Source organism: Ovis canadensis, chromosome 7, assembly GCF_042477335.2.
Source record: "Ovis canadensis isolate MfBH-ARS-UI-01 breed Bighorn chromosome 7, ARS-UI_OviCan_v2, whole genome shotgun sequence".
NCBI lineage: Eukaryota > Metazoa > Chordata > Mammalia > Artiodactyla > Bovidae > Ovis > Ovis canadensis.
In genome coordinates, this window is record NC_091251.1 from 20,017,249 (window position 1) to 20,038,757 (window position 21,509).

A 21,509-nucleotide genomic window follows, 5' to 3' on the forward strand; every position below is an offset into this window, starting at 1 on the left:
CCGATGTGGCCTTTCTCTTAATTGCATTTGCTAAGATCACTGTCAGTATTTCTTCATCATATTAAAGGCACTCAGGAAATCAGTTATTGCTAGATGAATAAATACAAGTGTCATTCCTTGACATCAAATTTACTTGAAATGTCAATAGCAATTTTCCTTACAGAAATATGAACATAAAGGAATCAGTACATATTTGAACAACTGTGTATCACTAGATGTTGTCTTCACAACTTGCTTATATATTGAGGGCTTCCCTGATAACTCAGTTGGTGAAGAATCCGCCTGCAATGCAGGAGACCCCAGTTCAATTCCTGGGTCAGGAAGATCCCTGGAGAAGGGACAGGCTACCCACTCTAGTATTCTTGGGCTTCCCTTGTGGCTCAGCTGGTAAAGAATCTGCCTGCAATGTGGGAGACCTGGGTTCGATCCCTGTGTTGGGAAGATCCCCTGGAGAAGGGAAAGGCTGCCCACTCCAGTATTCTGGCCTGGAGAATTCCTGTATAGTCCATGTGGTTGCAAAAAGTCGGACACAACTGAGTGACTTTCACTATATTGTGGCACACTTAAAAAAAATAATTATGTTAAGAATTCACATATTGTTTAGAATGATAGTAATTATTTCCCATACTACCTTACTTTCTTAGACAATGTCTTAAAATTTGTGGGGTCAAGGCCAAGTTGACCTTCTGATGAGATCTATGGCCCATCTCCCTAGAATGAACAAAATTTTGATTCCATAGACCCTCATTTGAGAACCTTAACCTGAGAAGAGGTCACTGTTCATACCCTCTATCCAGAGATCAGTGTCGCTTAAAATCACCTTGACTGGAAGGAAGCATTGCACTGTTGATATCTAAACCAGCAGCTCTTTATGTGATTGTCCCAGTGCCCCTTTCACACACACTCATTCAGCAGTACCTGCTGGATGAGGACCAGAGCCAGTCTAGGCAGCAGCCCTGTGCGTCCTGTGTTAACATATCCCTCAGACAGGGCTATAGGACCAACGCTGTGGAGTGGTATCAGTTGCAGTCAGCCCTCTAGAGGTGTTTGAATCTCTTTCCAAAGTCCCCATGTCATGGACAAGACATAATCATAATATATATATATTTTTTTAATGTGTTAATTAAAGTATTTCCTAGATCATACCAAATATTGTGCTTTTTGATAAACACGATGTAGAACATAAGCAAGAAATAGAAAGTCCATGGAGATCTTAAGCTAAGCGCTCTGTATAAAGCACGTGAGTAGGGCACCACTCCCACCTTTTGGTAACATAGTTTAATTGCAGGTTCAAGTTTGGGGAGGATAATAAACCTATTTTGAACATGCTGTGTGCTTATTTGCTCAGTCGGGTCCGACTCTTTGCAGCCTCATGGACTGTAGCCGCCAAGCTCCTCTGTCCACGGGGATTCTCTAGGCAAGAATACTGTAGTGGGTTGCCATGCCCCACTCCAGGAGATCTTCCCAACGCATGGATTGAACCCTGGTCTCCCACATTGCAGGCGGATTCTTTACCGTCTGAGCCACTATAAAAGTTACTAAGTTGTAGAAAATGTACCTTCCTTGATAGGCTGGAAAAGAGAGCGTGTGCTAATAGAGCTTGCTTTAGCTCTGCCCTTCGTGTTTCACACTGGCTGTACGAGCCCTGATATCACATACAGTCCCTACCTCTTGGCAGGATTGGAGGAGCCATCCCCACCGTGTTCTCCTACTTTGCGGAGGTGCTGGCCCGAGAGAAGCGGGGTGAGCATCTGAGCTGGCTCTGCATGTTCTGGATGATCGGCGGCATCTACGCCTCGGCCATGGCCTGGGCCATCATCCCGCACTACGGTAAGAGGCCGGCCTTGCCCCAGCCGGGCGGTCCCCTTGTCTTGTTTCAGCTTCTGTTTCCACCCGTTCCCTCTCTTGTCAGTGCTGCTTTGAGAACAGCGCCATCATCATGCCTGTCCCTCTTGTGATGTCTAGGAGCCGCATCCCCAACCCCTTATAGATCTGTATGAGGTAGGACTGTGCCAGCAATCCTTTGGGAAGACTTTTCATTTCGCTGTTTTCAGTGTCTCCACTTTGCTTTGTTCCCTTTGTGCTGTCAGCATGGGCTCCCGTGTAAGTGGAGGTGGAAGGATGCACAGATCATAGCCTATAAGGCAGCTTGACTTACGGTGGTTCTTGGGCTCCTCACGCGTGTGAGACACTGCGAGTACCTTGACTCATCTCCTCTCGGCTTAGCCCACGGCTCAGCCCATGGCAGCCTCGCCTCTTCCAGAAGCTCAGAGCTGGGATGGGAGCAGGGAGAGCCCCGTCTCCTTAAGGACCATCAGTTTGCAGAGCCTCAGAGGTGACTCTACAGCCCTCCACAGCTCCCCTCCTCAGGCTTCCCTGAGTACTCACTGTTCTGCCACCTCAGGACACCTGAAGGTTTCGTGTTTCTGAGCAGCACTCACGCCGTCAGAAGCCACAGCTCCCAGGTGCTTCACCCATAAACCGCGAAATGCCAGGAGAGGTTAACAGAATCTAGGAATTGAATTCGATATAGAAGGAGAGGGAAAGGTACCTGTTCCAGCTATATTTATGTGTGTATGAGTGCGTGTGCATGTGTGTGTATGAGTGTGTGTTCATGTGTGTGTGTGCATGTGTGTGCATGAGTGGGTGCATGTGTGTGTGTGTTCATGTGTGTGTATGAGTGTGTGTACGTGTGTGTGAGTGTGTGCATGTGTGCATGAGTGTGTGTGCATGTGTGTGTATGAGTGTGTGCATATGTGTGTATGAGTGTGTGTGCATGTGTGTGTATGAGTGTGTGTGCATGAGTGCGTGTGCATATGAGTGTGTGCATGTGTGTGTGTGAGAGCAGGATGAAGCTGACAAAGCATTAATACTGGATATATTTAAACCACCATGGCTTCAAAACCTCACTCTTTGTTCTATCTGAAATCTCAAAAAATTAGATTTTAAAAATTTACTATTTGCTCATTTTCTATGTTTCTGCCTTTAAAAAAAAAAAAGAACAGAGCAACTTTTCATTATAAAGTGTGGTTCTGTTAGGAAACAAATTTAAGTGAATTTAACTCATTGCTAAAATCAAAGACAAGATGGACTTCAAGGTTCAGATGCATTGTGATTTGTTTTCCAAAACAAAGCTTTGGAGTTTACTGAGCTTTAAAATTCATGTTGTCACACTCTTCCTTTTAATAAACCTGGAAAGTTATATGCAAACCAAAGTTTATTTAACAACACAAGTACCAAAAAAAAAAAGAACACCCACAAGACTTAAGAAATTAGTTACTGGTCCTGAAGAGAACTTTTCTTTGTCAAACATTTTAGTGTGATAGGTTTCTCATTTTTAAACTCTTCAGTCACTTTTGGGCCAGTGATGCCCTCATTCAGGCCATTACCCATATCCACCATGAGGCTTGTCTGTTCATATCTATCATGAGGCTTGCCTTCTGCCACCATCTGAGGAATTAAGGAGATTCTCCTCCTTCATCTGGGTCCTAAGGACCTCAGCCATGCTCAGAACTTCCCCTGTATGGCAGCATCCAGCACCCACCCCACTCAGCTTGCTATTCCAAATGGAAAAGTCACTTAGCTACCACATAAGGAATTGTTTCTTAGGAAATATGTATCAGGAGACAAAAAGGAGATGAAGGACCTGGGCAGAGTCCAGCTGTACCCAGCAATGCCCCTAGAACCGCCGTTAAATCATATTCAGCTTTTGTGCAAAGTGAAATAAGCTGGCGGGTCTGGGTGGCCCCAGCTGCAGCCTCACTGGCAGTGTCTGCCAGGGACTCATGCAGAGCGCAGCCTGGCACCTGGGCCCCTTCTGAGGCCAGCATGCTCTGCGTCTCAGCCTCTGGTGGCGGTACAGCCCCTTAACTGCCGGCTTCACTGCCCCCCCACCCCTGCCCCCGCTTCCAGTCCTCCCTTCCCACCATGCCTCAACCTCAGAACGCCTCCTGCTGGCCTCCCTCAGCTAGTAGCTCAGGCTGGCCTCTGTCGTCTGTGCGTATTTACTGGGCCTGGACACGACTGCTTTTGGTGTTGACTTTGTTTCCTCACTTCCTCACTCACTCCAGGTTCTTGCCTTTCGCACATTCCTGCCCTTGACCTTGAATAGCCCTTGGAGGGCTCCAGGTTTTGCCTCAACTGTCCGTGGCTGAACTATGAAAAATGAGCATGATCCCCACCTTTTTCTTCCACAAGCACACATAAAATGTTCTTATTTAGAGGCAAAAAGTCTCCTGAGATCATATGTAGCTAGAAAGCGGGAGGTTGTGAACCGTAAACAATGCTTGAAAAGTTACAAAGACAATCACAATACAGCAGAATCAAATGGATCTGAGGCCAACATTACTTTCTGTATTGAAGGAACCAATAATGACCTGGTTAAGAAATTAGTAACAAAAAATTAATACCTTATGCCCATGTTTTACTGAAGGTTTTCCATGGCCAGAGGTGTGTCCAAAAAAGAGGAAAAGAAAAACACAGCCAATTACTGTTGTTAATCCTGGGTCTGTGTTAGAATCAACAGGGGAGAGTTTTTAAAATACCCTTGCTGAGTTCATTTTATACTCTTGCAGCTTGAAGAGTTTTAATTTTTTTTTTTTTTCAAAATAAAAGAGTTAAGTTTTAGAAGTCCCATGCTGAAGCTTCTGGGGGTGATGGGGATGTTCTGTATCTTGATGGGGATGGGTTTTAAGAGCACATGTGTGCTCAGTCACTTAGTCGTGTCCTACTCTTTGCAACCCCATGGACTGCAGCCCTGCAGGCTCCTCTGTCCATGGGATTGTCCAGGCAGCAATACTGGAGTGAGTTGCTGTTTCCTCCTCCAGGGGATCTTCCTGACACGGGGATCGAACCCACATCTCCCGCATTGGCAGGTGGACTCTTTACCATATGAACCATCTGGGGCCCAGGTTTTATTAAGCTGGGTGCTCTAGATTTGTGCATGTCATTATATGGTGGTTATACTTCTTCATAAGCACTTTTTAATGGAAGTTTACCACTTCCCCCACGCACTGAAAATACCCATGCTTGGATCCTACCCCAAATCAACTGAGTCAGATTCTCTGGGACGGGGACTCGGCATATCTCCTTTTTAACAAGCCCAGGTGGTTCTCGCATGCAGTCAGGTTTGAGATTTGTCAGCCCTGTACCTCTCTCGGTGGGTGATGCCAGAGCCCCTGGGACTGCCTCGTGTGTATACAGGTGTGAATTGGAATAAAGAGTGAGCCTGACCTGTGTGCTTGACTTACTCAGTTGGTGTTGGAGTTTTAATATTGTTGGTTTCATCCAGGCTAAAGGACTTTTTCATACTTCCGGTTCAGAATCACACTTTAAAGGTAACTTTAATGTGTGTCTTTCCGATGACACATCTTTTTACTTTACTTAAAAATGACTAAGGGTTAAAAATCCATCCACTTTCCCTGCAGCCTCTGAGAAAATAAGCAGCTTTCTGTTTTCCCTCTGAAATTCTGCAGGGTATAAATGGTGCCATGGCCCACAGAAAAAACAGGGGCATAGGGGTCCTTGCCCCTGCCTCCTCTTTCATTTGGAGGACCTCTGACCACTGCCACCTGTACAGTGGATTGAATTTTCCCCTGGCAGGGAAGGCAGTCAGGGCAGAATAAAGTGACCCAGAGTCATGTACTGGCCCTTCCCATGCTGGTAATAAGATTTGCTCTGAAGGAAAGAATTTAGTAATTGGCGTCACATGGCAAGATTGTCAAGGGATAAATGATATGTATAGTCATGGGGAACGCAGTCAGGCTTGTATTTCTGGACGTCACCTTTCTGCATTTGTGGCAGAGCAGTCCGTGCACAAAACCCGAGCCCGATGCCATGAGGCCTGGATTCTGATTCCCGACAAGCTTCTGAAGCAAAGTCGACCTTGAGCTGGTCACTTGGGATGTTGGAACTTGGAGGGACTCTTAGGAAGATAGACACAACCTCCAGAAATGATGTTTGAATGGCTACCAGGGTGGACAAGTTGAGATATAGGCTGTGCCAGGCGTTGCTCACAGACCTCGGATCCACCTGGCCCGCAGCTGAGGCTGAGTTTCCGTACCAGCATCAGAGGACGGTGTACTGTGTGTTCCCTGGAGACAGATGGTTGCTAGCACCTGAAGGTTCTGAAGAGATGTTAGGAGGCAGAGTACAGGATGTCATCACTCCAGGCAGCTTTCCTGCCACCATCTCCCTGGGACCAGCGCCTTCCAGCCAGGAGCTTTGGGACTTTTTCAACCTGTGGCAAAGAGCAGTCCCCATAAAGCTAGGGAGGGGGTAGAAGACCCTGCCCAGAAAGAAATGCCCTGGCCTCAAAGCTCAGGTGCCCAGAGCCGCTGAGAGCAGATGTTAGAAAGTATGGTTCCTCTTGACCCACACCTCTTTCCAAACCTCTGACTTCCAACCTGCAGTGGATACTGGCTTCCGATTCACAAAAGAACAAGCACGGTGTTTGAGAGCAGATGGAAGAGATGCAAAGGCTGTCTTGACGAGCAGCCTTTCTCCCCTCCCCCACACCCCCTCTCAATTAGGACACATCAGCATTGAATGCAAGCCCTGATGCCTTAAGGAGAAAATGGGACAGGGAGCTGAATCCTGGGTCCTTTCCCTCCTTGGCTGAGAGCTTTCATTGCGTCCCATGCTTTGGAGTCATTGCAGGGTTGCTGCACTTTCTGCTCCATTAAACTCTCTGTCGTCATTTTCTTTTATATTTGTGTGCGTGTCAGATGAGGTGCTGTCCCCTGCCCAGATGCCTGACAGTGCACAGCAAGGGATTCAGTTAGCTAAGTGAGAAGGCTATCGGTTCAGCACGAAGCGCCTCAGCTCTTAAAGCGTACGGCACCCAGGCTGTGCTCAGCACCGGAGCATCTCTATCGCCCCCAATGCCAGCCCTTTGCTGCAGACCTCAGGGACCAAGCTGGGGATGCCCACAAAGCCCAAACCCCACACAGCCCTCCCCTTCCAGCTATAGTGTGGTGTCTGGGCTTAAAAACACACATAGTCCTGAAGTTGTCTGAATTATCAAGATGTCTTCTACTTCCTGTAGTTACAAGAAACGTGAAGCTAATGCATTTCTTCCCCCGAATAGTGGAACTGGGCTGAAGGTAGGAGGGGATAGTCTAATAGCTGTCTGGTTGATGAATGAAACAGGGAAGGCCGTGTACATTTTGTGCACAAGAAGGAAGGCACTGCAGCGCACAGCAAGAGACAACAGTGAAAGCTGATTATTGAGTCTTAGCCCCGCCGCTTCTAGGTGTGTGAGCTTTGTCAAGCTTTTCAGTCCCCCCAGTCCCATTTCCTAAGTCAGCATTTGGGGATTCAGTGAAATGATCATGTTAGAACACCTAGTTTAACTAGTGTTCAAAAGTGGTAGCTGTTACTGCTATCAGGTTCATATCTTATATGGGAAACCTGGACTTTGTCAGCACAGCCCAGTGTGAGCTCGGAGTTACAGGAAAGAGGGAAAATGAGCTAAAATGAGCTAAACCTTGCCTAGAGAGTGAGATCAGGGGAAGCAGAGAGGAGAAAAAATGTAAAGATAATGAGAGAGAATCAAGGAATAAACAATACCATAGAATCTGGATAACCCGAAGCCCAGTGAATCAGAATCTTCCATCCACGTGTTTGTTGGATGAATTAATAACCAAAGGGCACATCCCATATGAAGATCCATTGTAAAGGCATGGTGCCACCGCTCAGGTACGTGGCACAAGAGCTGATGGCCCTTACCTGCTGGCATGCATCGCTAGCTGACCTGTGCATTACATGGACATCCCGGAGCCAAGCTCTGTCTCAGTAGCGAGGTCTCCTGTGCTCTGGACGCAGGCAGGCAGCATGGGCTGACCTAAGACAGGCCCTGGCTCCAAGCCATCTCTGCTGCTCTTCCAGCTTTGTCACCTTTAGGACGCTTACTTAGGCTCTCTGACTCTCAGTGGCCTCATCTATAAAATGGGCAAAATACCCTTACAGGGTGCTGTACTAAAGGACTGTATACAAAAAGTGGTTACTTAGCACAGGGCCTGACACAAGTGCTCATCAAGTGTAGCTTTCTTTCCGTAAATGGGGCTGAGGTTGAGCTAAGGGAGGAAGAAGGAACTGGAATATTAAAAAGAGTTGTTTTCTTTGCAGGATGCCATCCTTAGGGGTACCACCTGTGGTTAGAAAATCATAGTTACCAATGTGTGTCATAGATAAGGTGTCCCAGGCCCTCACTGAGATAAGGTGCTTAGCACAGACTAACGTGTGTCAGAAGGAGAATCCGAGCCCATATGAAGGTGGGTACAGTTAGGGCTGGGCTTCCCCGGTGGCTCAGTGGTAAAGAACCCGCCTGCCAATGCAGGAGACTCGGGTTTGATCCCTGGGTTAGGAAGATCCCCTAGAGAAGGAAATGGCAACCCACTCCAGTATTCTTTCCTGGAGAATCCCATGGACAGAGGTCCATGGAGTCGCAGAGTTGGACATGACATAGCAACTAAACAAACCACAGTTAGGGCTAGTGTGACCCTTATATGTCAGTTTCAGAAAATGTAGGTGCAAGGCTGTAGCAAGCCTCAGACAGGTGAGCCCTTGGTAGGATTTCAGTGGGCCAGACTTCCCCCATCCTCAGATCACAGTTGACTAGACCCCTGGGTTTCTCCCCAAAGCTGGAATATGAACCCCAGCCTGACTAGCAGAATGTCTTCCACAAATCCTGGAGAACGTGGTCTCTGGTAGGGATCATAGCACCTATATCTACAATAAATAAAGACAGAAATGTTGATATATTTACTATAGATAGGGGTTTATCCTGCAAGAGCTGTTGATATTAGGGTTTGCCTTGAAATGGAATAACAAGTACTTTTTATAGTATAAAAATGAGTTTAAGAAATTAATGGCAATACCAAATGTTAGTGAATATGCAAAGAAATCTCATGTCCCATCTGTTGCTGGTGGGAGCACAAAATAGTGCCCTGTGCTGTAAAGTAATTTGGAGTTTTCTTAAAAAACAACAACAACAACAACAAAAACAGACACACCTAACGTACAACTGACAGCTGTCCTCCTGAGCATTTGTCCCAGAAAAATGGAAATGTGTGTCCTCACAAACACTTGTGCGTGCTTATTTAGGACAGTTTTATTTGTAATAGCCCCAAACTGGAAACAACCAGAATGTCTGCAATACCATAGAATTCTACTCAGCAATAAAAGCAAATGAACAGTTAATATAGCAGCTAGGAGAGACGTCAAAGGCATTTTGTGAGTGAAAAAAAAAAAACAATCTCCAAAGATATCCTACATAACATTCTAGACATGACAAAGAGATGGAGAACAGTTTAGTGATTGGTTGGTGGGACTAGGGGTGACAGGGAGAAGGGAAGGGGGTATGACTGTTAATGGAGTAGCCTCCAGAGATCTTTGTACTGATGGATTAATGTTTTGAATGCAAGTGGGTATGTAAGTCCACACATGTGATAAAATGACAAAGACCTATACACATATTCCACTGTGAGTTTCCTGCTTTCGGTGTCGTAGAACAGCTGTTTAAGATCTTCATTTCTGAGCACCAAGAGAGACAGAGTGAAGAAGGGATCCTGGGATCTCTCTGGACTACCTATGCAACTTTCTGTGATTCTAATTCAAAATAAAAAGTAGAAAACAAAATTAATTGAAGGGCATCTCCACATTTATCACCTTATTTATTCTAATAATCTTGGGAACAAAAGCAGCAGTAAGTGTCATTCTCATCTTTGGAATGGAGAGCCTGCTGCACAGAAAATTTGTCATTTCCCAAAGTGACACAGAAAATGGAAGATTAGGAATTAGAACCAGCTTTCCGATTCTCATTTCTTCAAAATGTTCTCCAGACATGACAAAAGAGCAACACAGAGGGTAATTTGGAAGCATTTCTGTGGTCCCTACAGCGTGTGTTTATGGCCCATATGGCAGCCATACGTCACCTCATGTATCTGAGGGATGTATCTCAGCTCTTGCTGAGCACTCTAAGCGCTAAGCCTCCATCATTTGCATGAGAAAAACCGACCACACCCAGAATTCTGTTATTATAAAAATTGCCTTACTGAAGATATCATAAGAAACCGTCTTAAGAGTCTTTTACATCACACGCTTTCTATCCCAGTTTACAACCCCCCATTTGACTTTTGTGTTTCCTTCCAAGGTTATCTTGTGTCTTCTCTCTCCCCCTTCCCGCACAGCAAGCAGCTTCACGGGCTTCCGTCTCCTCCCCCAGGAACCTAACTGTGCGGCCCACCCCACTCTCCTTTCTTACGGAGAAAAATTCAGCCCTGCCCAGCTTCTAGCTCCAAACGTGGAAACTCGCATCTACTGCTCTGCTTGGGCCGCCATAACGAAATACCATTAACTAGGTGGCTTACACTACAAAACTGTATTTTCTCACAGTTCTGAAAGCTGGGGAATCCAAGACCAAGTGGCTGATCAGTTTAGTTTCTGGCTGAGGGTTCTCTTTCTGGCTGTCTTCTTGCTGTGTCCTCATGAGGAAGAGAGAGAGAGAGATCTCTGTCTTCCTCTTCTTCCATTCAACTAGGGCCCTACTCTAACAGCCTCACTTAACCTTAAGGACCTCATAAAGATCCCATCCAGATACAGTCACATTGGGAGTTAGGGTTGTAGCTCTGAATTTTGGGGAGGTACAGTTCAGTCCACAGCAGCACTCCTTGTGCTCTTAGCAAACAAAGGGCTTTCCAGCCATCAAAAGCACCCCTGCTTTGAAGGCATTTGGGGACTTTTTTTTCCCCATTGTTTTTCTTGTTGGATGCCTATTACAAAATCTAACTCTGAAACAGTTACCTTGTTTTCTTCCTGAAGTATAAAGTCTAAATGATAGCCTTATGATTCTATAAGAACTTCCTGCCTCATTTCTCTGCACATCTCTTTATTATGACCTAGACAAAATATGTATGTGTGTGTGTGTTTGAAAAGCATGGTCCTGAAAATACCCCTGCTGGGCTGAATTTGTCATTAACCTAATTAGGTCTGTTATCCAAGCCTTACAATTAGCACCATTACCAAGTCTTGGTAATCAACTGCTGTGCCTTTAAATGAACTGTCACCTGGGGGGATATAAAAATTGTCACCTTCTAAAATGTTCCTTGTTTGAGTATATGATCATTCCCCAAACTTCTGTCAATAATATTGAACTGGTTTAGAGGGCAAGAGAAATTTACAATTTCATGGGGAAGGTAGAGAAGGCTTCCCTGATATCTCAAGATATAAGCTATAGAATCTGGACTTCATTTTTCTGCTATATGCATATCGGGGTCCCCAGAGGAATACTCCATTCGCTTGCCCAGATTGTTAAGGCCAAAGGCCACAGAGCTGCCCATCTATTTTCTACAAGTATAATATTCTTTCATTTGTAAGGAGTAAGTCAAACTTCAGCTTTTATGTAACTTACCAGCAGAGGCATTGATGCTGAATGACCTGGAAGTTTCTGTTCTCTTATGGGTTGATTGAATGTTTATATTTTGTGCAGTTGTCTTTCTGTCAAAACTGCACTTAGATTTTCTCTGAGTTGCTTTTGGAGGGTCCCAAGGCAAGCCCAGTTAAAGACCCAGGTGTGGCCTCCTAGCCTATGTGACCATTTGGCACAGCTGAACTCCACTGAGCATAGCTATGTAACTCCTAAAGATGCACAATCAATGCCCAGGATAGCTCGTTAGAATAGATTATTAAATAGGACAGGATTTGAGGTGGAAGCCATGATGGGGGAATCTTAGTAATTCTTAATGGAGTCTTCTCAAGTTTAGTAGGTGTTTCTTCTTTAGGAAGTACCTAATTTTTTATATGGGCTTCCCAGGGGGCACAGTGGGAAAGAATCCACCTGCCAGTGCAGGAGACACCAGAGACGCAGGTTTGGTTCCTGACTTGGGTGATCCCCAAGGAAATAACAACCTATTCCAGTATTCTTGCCTGAAAAAAATTGCACGGACAGAGGAGCCTGGTGGGCTGCCGTCCATGTGGTTGCCAAGAGTCAGACACGACTGAGCACACACACACAGTATTTTAGTTAATGTTGGAGTATGTTTCTCCTTGGGGGACAGGTTGAACTGCGTTGTCCACGTATTCCTCATTCTTACGCTCACTCCCCAGTGAGCTCATCTGCTCATCTGCTGTGCTTCTCCTCACACTCTGGAGTATCCAGGACAGAAGGCAGCCCTGAGGCTTTGGGAGGACTCTTGCAAAGAGGCTGGAAAACAGTGAGCCTGAGAACTGTGTAGTGGGGACATGGCAGCGGTCAGACTCTAAATCTGGCAAAATTAAAGGGGGCAAGATATGGCGAGAGAAAATGCTGTGGGCTGGAGCAGAGTGGGATGGTTACTGTAGATCTTAATCCAGTGAGCATCCTAACTAGAAAGCACTCTTGTTGCCTGTTTAGTCCGATAGTAGTAGAAGAGATTTGCTGTTTCATCCATTTGCATATTCCCTTGTCCCATCTTCTCAACAGATTCAAAGCATATCTTGATGAGATGATTGGCAAGGGTTAGGAAATCAGTTGAGGATCATGGAAGCAATGTGATTTTTCTGTCTTTAAGTTGAAGTTATCCTACAAAGAAATGGGTCTCAGTACTTTTCCCCCATCGCTGCTAAACAAACTGAGATTTAGCCTTTATTTGAGTTGCTCTATGAGATATTACACTGAACTTTGGGGGTACATACATTTGTTGTGTGTCTACACTGTGCCTGGCCCCAAGCTGGAAGCCAGAGATGCTTCTAGGCTAAAGTGGGAGTGTAGGGAAACATCTCTTCTTGGGTAATAGTGACGAATCCTAAATCCAGTCTTTAATTTTCATCTTCGCTGTTTCAGCTTGTGAGTTCACAGAACACCTTTCTCAAATGCTGTGATGGATTTGGGAATTTGGCCTTGCTGGAGCCAGGTTGATCTCCACTGTGTTTTTCAACATAGAGACGGTGTTACAAGTTAGATGGAGAGAACACGTCAGCCTGACAGATCAAGTGGAGGAAAAAGGGAAGGGGACATGTGAAGGGTCAGAGAGTCTTGGTTTCATTTGACTTAACAGTTTAAGACTGAGAAGGCCAGTGTAAATATCTTAGTGACCAAGCAGGTGATGTAAATAGGTGAAGCTGGCGAGAAACAGTACTGCAACAAAGTTTGACAGTGTCTGTGTCCTCTCTGGAGAAGGCAATGGCACCCCACTCCAGTACTCTTGCCTGGCAAATCCGATGGATGGAGGAGCCTGGTCGGCTGAAGTCAATGGGGTCGCTAAGAGTCGGACACAACTGAACGACTTCACTTTCACTTTTCACTTTCATGCATTGGAGAAGGAAATGGCAACCCATTCCAGTGTTCTTGCCTGGAGAATCCCAGGGACAGGGGAGCCTGGTGGGCTGCTGTCTATGGGGTCGCTCAGGGTCAGACATGACTGTTGGCAGCTACTCAGCTGCAGCAGATTTAGCCACACAACTATTGAAGCCTAGTGTGACCAGATCTGATTTACCAAGAGAAGGCAGTATTCTGGATATTTATATGAAGTCTCTCCAATTTTCAATCTACCAATTTTTAACCGTATCCTTTTAGAGATATGCCATGTGGTCAGCAGAATGATGGTCTGCAAAGATGTCCACACCCTAACCCCCAGAACCTGTGAATATGTGAGGTTACAGGATAAAGGGGAATTAAGGTTAAATGCAATTAAGGTTGTTAATCAGCTGACCTAAAAGTGGTGAGATTACTGGTGGGCTCAATCTAATCACAAAGGTCTGTAAAAGCAGGAAGAACCAGGTAAGCGGTTGTATGGGCAAGACTTGGCTTAGTGGTGTTGGCTTTAAGGATGGAGGAAGAGGGCCCTGAGCCAAGGAATATGAGCAGCCTCAAGAGGTGGAAAAGGTAAGGAAATATATTCTCCCTTGAAGTCTCCATAAGGAATACAGCCCTGCTGACACCTTGCTTTTAGTGCAGTGAGGTCCATTTGGACTTTTACTGCAATGAAGTCCATTTGGACTTCTGACCTCCAGAACTTCAGATAATAAATTTTTGTGATTTTAAAGCCCCTGAGTGCAATAATTTGTTATAGAGCAACAGAAAACAAATACAGCTAGAATAAAATACATCAATTTAAGTGATGAGATTTGGCAAAAGGATACAGCTCTAACTACCACCTCAATCAAGATAAAGCATACTTCCATCACCAAAAAGTTACCTCATGCCCCTTTGCAGTCAAGTCCCTCCCATCATGCCTGGCACCTGGTAAGCAAAGATATGCTTTTCATCTTTTGTAAAATTTTATGTAAATGAAATACATCATATAGTATAAAACTCTCACCTCCGGACTCTGCTTTAGCATAATGCCTTTGAGATTCATCCACATTCAAGTTGGGTGTTTGAGGGTTCATTCCTTTCCGTTGCTGAGTAGCATCCATTATGGATGGACCATAGTTTATTGATCCAATCACCAATTGATGGACTTTTTTGATTGTTTACAGTTGGGCTGTTGAGAATAATGTTGCTGTGAACATTTGAGTATGAATCCTTGTGTGAATGAAGTTTCATCTCTCTTGGGTAAATTCCTAGGAGAAGGATTCCTGGGTTGTTTGGTAAGTGTGGGTAACTTGATGAGAAACAAAGTGTTTTCCAAAGTGGTTCTATCATAATGACCCAATTTTTTCAAAACATTTTCAAAACACTCTATGAAACAAACAGCATGCACTTGTAAGCTAGGTGCCGAATTTGGCCTAGGATCCACCTGGTTTAAAGGTCCGTCTTGTCAAAGCTATGGTTTTTCCAGCAGTCGTGTATGGATGTGAGAGTTGGATGCTTTCGAACTGTGGTGTTGGAGAAGACTCTTGAGAGTCCCTTGGACTGCAAGGAGATCCAACCAGTCTATCCTAAAGGAAATCAGTCCTGAATATTCATTGGAAGGACTGATGCTGAAGCTGAAACTCCAATACTTTGGCCACCTGATGCAAAGAACCAACTCATTGGAAAAGACCCTGATGCTGGGAAAGATTGAAGGCAGGAGGAGAAAGGGACGACAGAGGATAAGATGGTTGAATGACATCACTGACTCGATGGACATGAGTTGGAGCAAGCTCCAGCAGTTGGTGATAGACAGGGAAGCCTGGCATGCTGCAGTCCATGGGGTCGCAAAGAGTCAGACAAGACTGAGCAACTGAACTGAACTGAAGCCAAAGAGCTAAGCTGGAAGGGAGAAGACAGGTAATTACTTTGTGCTCATGGATAAGACAACACATCTCTGGGAGTCTGTGTGGGAGGAAGATTTCATAATGAAGGGAAAGGCAGGTGGGACTCCTGTTCATCAGGTACACAGAGCAACTGTGCCATTAAGCCAAGGGGAGTGGAACTGGGTCCCTGGAGGAGTCCCAGCGACCAGAGAGTGAGAGCATAGTTTTGCTTAGAGGTTGGAAGTGAGCTAGTGATGCCAGACATGCAGGGCCTTAGCATGGTCTAGTGAGAAGGAAGAAGGGCCCGCAGGGACCTCCTGAGGGAAGGGTGGGATGCAGAATACCTGATTGGCAGTCATCATCGTCACACAGGAGAATTATTTTTGGTGGTTTATGAACTTTCATCTCGTTGTTAATGAACCAAACTTGGGTCTACTCGCCCATGTGCAGTAAACCAACGTACTGACATGGTGCAGTGTTTTAGTGTTTTCATTTCACAGAGAAAATCACCATGCCCTTCTTGTTCCTGGTATACATCTCTGCCTTCTTCTGGGGCTACTTTTTAGAATTCTTTTCATACCTTCAATTAAAAAATGTTTCTTTAGTATTCTAAGCAATTTCTGGACTCTGAGGCCAGAGATCAAGACTGAGTCATCTTTTACATGCACACCAATGTCCCAGGTGGCTCAGTGGTAAAGAGTCTACTTGCCAATGTAGGAGATGCGAGTTTGATCCCTGGGTCTGGAAGATCCCTTGGGGGAAGAAATGGCAACCCACTCCAGTGTTCTTACCTGGACAGTCCCATGCACAGAGGAGCCTGGCAGGCTACAGTCCATGGGGTCACAAAGGGTTAGCATGACTGAGCAACTGAGCACATGCTACTCTGAATCAATATGAATAATGTTCATAGCATCACTGTTGACAATAGCCAAGACAGGGAAGCAACCTAAGTGTCCGTCAACAGACAGTTGGCTTAAGATGTGGAGTGTGTGTGTACATGGACATACACACACAAAATGAAATATTACTCAGCTATAAATAATGAAATACTGCCATTTGTGGCAATGTGAATAGACCTGGAGAATATTATACTTAGTGAAACAAGTTGGATAGAAAAGAAAAATACTATGTAATACTTGTCAAATCTTAAAAAATAATATAAGGGAGGGGGTTGTAGGCGTACAAATTAAGGATATGGGATTAACAGATATAAGCTACTATATATAAAATAGATAAGCAACAAGGATATACTGTATAGCACAGGGAATTCTATCCATTATCTTTAAATAACCTATAATGGAAAATAATCTGCAAAAATACTGAATCATCATGCTGTACAACTGAAACTAAGACAATATTATAAATTGACTCTAATAAAAAAAAAAAAAGACTTCATCATCTTTATAGCCTCCATGGTACCAATCACAGTGCCTGACCCAGTTTAGCCCATACTGAGTGTTTTGATTGAGTCACAGGGTGATGGATAAATACCCTAGACAGCGATGTTACACCCCTCCACATGCCTGATCCAAGACAGCTGCTCCCAGTTCTCATGAGTTTTATTAAACAAAGTTATGGTGTGAGGTTTTTTCTTCCTTTGTGAACCAGCATTTTTAGAAATGGATTTCCATCCTGGTGACAGTTGTGGCTGCTGGGGTTCCAAGTGAGGTTTGTTCTATCACATTTCACCCAGCTCAGACATCAGCAAGAGCCATTACTCAGAACTCCAGAATTGCAAGTAGCCAACTGGTTGCCCCAGGTTTTGCCATTGCTAAGCTTATGCTTCAACATTGTAATTGAAAGTGGTTCTCAAGCTTCTAGGTTATTGTCATTTTCCTCTGTCCCTTACTGTCTCTCCTTTTTTTTTCTTTTGGCCCATGACTCACATTCCAATTCTAAAGTGTCTTCAGTAGCCTTTGCAGGCTGCTTGAGGGATCTAGACTGTTGTGTTTATTTGAGGTATCAGCCATTTGTTAGACAATGTGTAGGCAGGTAGTCCATATAGTCAAAGCTATGGTTTTCCCAGTACTGATGTGAGAGTTGGACCATCAAGAAGGCTGAGTGCCACACAATTGATGTTTTCAAACAGTGGTGCTGAAAAGACTCTTGAGAGCCCCTTGGACTGCAAGGAGATCGAACCAGTCAATCCTAAGGGACGTCAACCCTGAATATTCATTGGAAAGACTGATGCTGAAGCTGAAACTCCAGTACTTGGGCCACTTGATGCAAAGAGCTGAGTCACTGGAAAAGACCCTGATGCTGGGAAAGATTGAAGGTGGGAGGAGAACAGAGGATGAGATGATTGGATGGCATCATCAATCCAAAGGACATGAGCTTGAGCAAACTCTGGGAGATAGTGAAGGACAGGGAAGCCTGGCATGCTGCAGTCCATAGAGTCACTCACAAAGAGTTGGACATGACTGAGTGATTGAACAAGAAGAAGAAGAAGGCAGGGAGACTGTCTCCCTACTGAGAATCAGTTCCAGCCAAATGCCATCCACTTGGGTGTCTCTCAAAGAAAAGCCTCTCTGCATGGTAATGATTTGATGAGCACCGAGACCCCTGATGGAAGAAACACCAAGCAGAAGGGGGCCTACAGTGACCCGGGAGTCTGTGGTTCACAGCAGAGGAGCCTCACAGGGGAGTGGCTCCAGGAATGAGTTAACTGTCATGCTGAGAAGGACCATTTTGTGCTGCACTCAGGACTTGGCAGAGTGGGGAGGATGGAAAAATCCAGATTGTTAAGGAAAAAAAACTGACGGCTTGCTCTCCAGACTTCTGTGGTTTCGTGTTTGAGGCTGAGGTCACCTTGCCAGGGGAGGGAATAGGAGGAACTTGAGGGATGGGTGTGAGGGAAAACCCACCACTCACCTCCTGGAAAGATGTCCTGTTGGTCTCTTCACTAACATGAATTACTAGTTTTAGTAATATATTATATATAATATAAATATGTATATATAATATATGTGGTTATATAGAAAATATTTTAAATATTGGAATAAATATTTAAATATATTTGGTAATATATTAATCCTTTAATTTTTTGATAACTATCCTGTGAAGAGGCGCTATCATTATGTACATTTTACAGATGAGAAATGGAGACCCAGAGAATTTAAGTATTTGCCCAAGGTCACTCAGCTAGTAAAGCGGAGGAGCAGGAATCCGGAATCACACAGCATGTCTCCACACTCCGTGGCTTCACTATGTGGGTTCCGATTCTACTGGGCTGACACTCAAGAAGCTGTGGATGTCAAGTTCTTGACACTCAGGAACCCACTCTGGCTCACGTCCGGCTTTCCAACGTTAAAGACTACAACTCCGGGGTAGTTCCCTTCCTCCTCCTCCTTCCAGAATAGATCTTCCAAATGGCCTAGCTAGGAGAGCAGGGAAGTTTCTAGAACCAACATTTGTATAAATTGGCAGAAAACAGGAGCCCCATTGATACCTGCCCTTCCTACTCCCATCCCTGTGTCTGCCAGGCTGAGGACCCCCATCCTGGTAGAAAAAGGCAGTTCAGCCGCTCAGAGCTCTCCCCATGCCATTCAACTTGGCAATGCCATCTGTTGCTTTAGAACCTGAGAATCTCCTCTGGATAGAAGAGGTTGGCTTCCAGATTTCAAGTTCGTTTCTTTTTTCCTTCAAACTGGACAGTTAGAAATCGATAGTAAGATTGTGAAATGGAGATCCACTACTCCTTCCAGGAGTCATATTTCTTACTTCTATTTGGACTTGGGAGGCAAATCCTCCAGGGAGTTTAGTTACCAACAAGCCAGGCCAACTGACCCTCCCAAAGCAGACTCTCCAATTCCCACTCATCTACATGCAAATTCCTTCTTTTCCAGTTCTCTCATTCGAGTTCCAGATCTAATGTTAGCCCCTCCCTTTTCCTGTTAAGAGAGGGCAAGATGGTGCCCAGTGTGTGTCGAGTAGTGATGTGTGTGGACAGTGCCCACATCCCACGGGGGTCAACGGACAGGAGACAAAGCCCTCCCTCCTCTTCAAAGCCATCCTGTGGTTGGGGCCTCCGTGGCTAAAAGCTGAAAGTGAGGAGGAAGAGAGAATTGGGGAGAAGGGGGCGGGGGCTTGAACTGATACAGTTCTGAAGTATGTAGAGTTGGAGACGACTGATGTGACTTCGCACACGTGTGTAGAGAAGTGTACACTGGGGCAATCATTCTAAAGAACATTCAAATGTTGCTTATCCAAATGTGTAAAGATAGACACTCTGTCCTGGTATACTCCATCCCTGGTTTACACCCTGAAAAATTCATGTGTCAGTAAAGGGTCATATGTAAGACTATTCACAGTGATGTTTGTAAGAAGAGGGAGTGGGAGCAATCTCTATCCACTACTAGAGTGATGGGTATGCAAAAGGTGATGGGGTACTTTGCATCAATTAGAAGCAGTAATGACAACACGAGAGACGAGCAAACAGTGCTGAGTGAAGAGAACAGACAAAACGAGGGCACTGCCATGTTGCCACTATGTAAGTGACAAGGCACAGGATTTATCTTACAAGGATTCTCCTCGGATTCAAATCCGCAATGAAACCACTGACTGTTGGGGCACTGGTAGGACAGCAGTTGATGGGAAATGTTGATGCGCGGGCGGGGAGTAACGGTGCACATTATTTGCATTATGCTCTCGATAATGTGTTGGTGGGAGGGTAATTAATTCCACCCACTACACCTAAGGTAGAAAAAGAAAAGAAAATGTCAAAAAGTTTCATTGGAGTTCATTTTAATGATTTACTAAATATTTTCTGAGCATAAGGTATGTGACGAGCAGAGATACAATAGCACAGAGTTCCACACTGAGACTCAGATACCATATTTCCTTACCTATATCCCCACGCCCGTAGGCCCTGCACGCTTCGGTCCCTGACACACAGGCACTAGCAAATGTTTACTACGCCCCTTAATTCCAACATTCTGAGGTCCTGTGGCAAGTAGCTGGTAAAGCTTGGGGAATGGATTAAGAGCTCTCCGAACGAATTTTCTAGTGCAGGAATCTGCAGGGCTAATTAGCACCTTGACGATAGTATAATCAGAGTCATTGTCAAGGTTCCAAAACACCTGCCTTTGGTTCAGCTATTTTTCTTCTAGTCTTCAAAGTCACAGTGGTTAATGGGCTGGCACTGCTGCAGCTCAAGGCTGACTTTATTTCTTTTGGTCTTGGAGTCAGTGAGTGAAATAACTAACTTTCATGTCAGAACAGCGAAGCTGCATTAATTCACAATAGGAGAGACAGGCTCTATTAGGTATGTTCTGTATTATAAGTCTTTTAAACAAATGCTGTTTTATTTCTTTCAAGTGTTGTGCATTGTTAGAAACCAGGGTGTAAATGGCATATCAGTTTGATTTGTATGACTGTGACCTGTTATTCAATAAATATTTAATGGAGCCAGTAATTTAGAAGCACCTTCTATATGTTTCTAGAACTTCCTTACTACAGTGATTTCTTATTTGCCCTTTTTGCCTCCAACAAAATTAAATGTATGTAACAAAAATTCACAGTAAACACTGTGGTCCCTATTATGCTAGTCTATGCACATTTCTGAAGAAAATTATGATTCAAATACTAAAGCACAATTCCAAATAGAATACTAATTTTGTCAAACTCAGTACAGAATTTTCAAGACTGGCCTCCAATGAAAGGTGCAGCAGCTTTTCAGAGGAAAGTTATTTGGAGTTTTTAACTCAAAAAGGATCAGATATTTTATGCCTGTAATACTGTGATTTCCAATTTTGAGTTTTTAACTCAAAAAGGATCAGATATTTTATGCCTGTAATACTGTGATTTCCAAATTGGAGGGGTCCAAAGAGATGATGTTTTATTCTGCTGTATTGTTTGGTTTCCTCAATTAAGCAGTGATTTGAGCAGAAAATAACCACCAGATTTCAGACTTTCGTTGTCATTGGTTACCTGCAATATTGCTGTCATTGTCCTAAAAAAAAACAAGCATCCTGACATTCCATAGGAGCATTATAAATCATGGTTTCATTGGAGGGAAAAGGTTATTGATTTGCTCTTTTTTCCCCCCCTCTTCTCCCTCTGGTGCAGACTTTAGTGGGAAATTGAACCTTCCTTCATGCAGTGTATTATAGCCAATCAAAAGGGTGACCTGTGCTTACCTGATTTACAATGAAAGGTGACCGGGTGAGTGATTTCACACTGCTCATCCTTCAGTGACTGTAATCAAGAGATAAAAGCTGGAGCAAATACATGTGCTAGCCAAACACCATCAGAATCACTTACTGTATTTCCTAAGGTGGGGGTATTTGAGCAGTTGAGATGGAAGAACTAACATAGGCGAATGGCAGTACACTCATGTTTATTTTGCTTTTAAA

The 21,509-nt window shown here is 44.5% G+C and overlaps 1 protein-coding gene across 2 annotated transcripts in view; it reads left to right on the top strand.

Annotated features, from left to right (window-relative positions):
- The window catches only part of SV2C (synaptic vesicle glycoprotein 2C), a 163,764-nt gene that overhangs the window by 66,986 nt on the left and 75,269 nt on the right, over positions 1–21,509 (top strand). For both annotated transcript variants that reach the window (XM_069595340.1, XM_069595341.1), the window contains exon 3: positions 1,679–1,830. In XM_069595340.1, the coding sequence (XP_069451441.1) occupies positions 1,679–1,830 (152 nt within the window). The remainder of the gene's footprint in view (positions 1–1,678; positions 1,831–21,509) is intronic.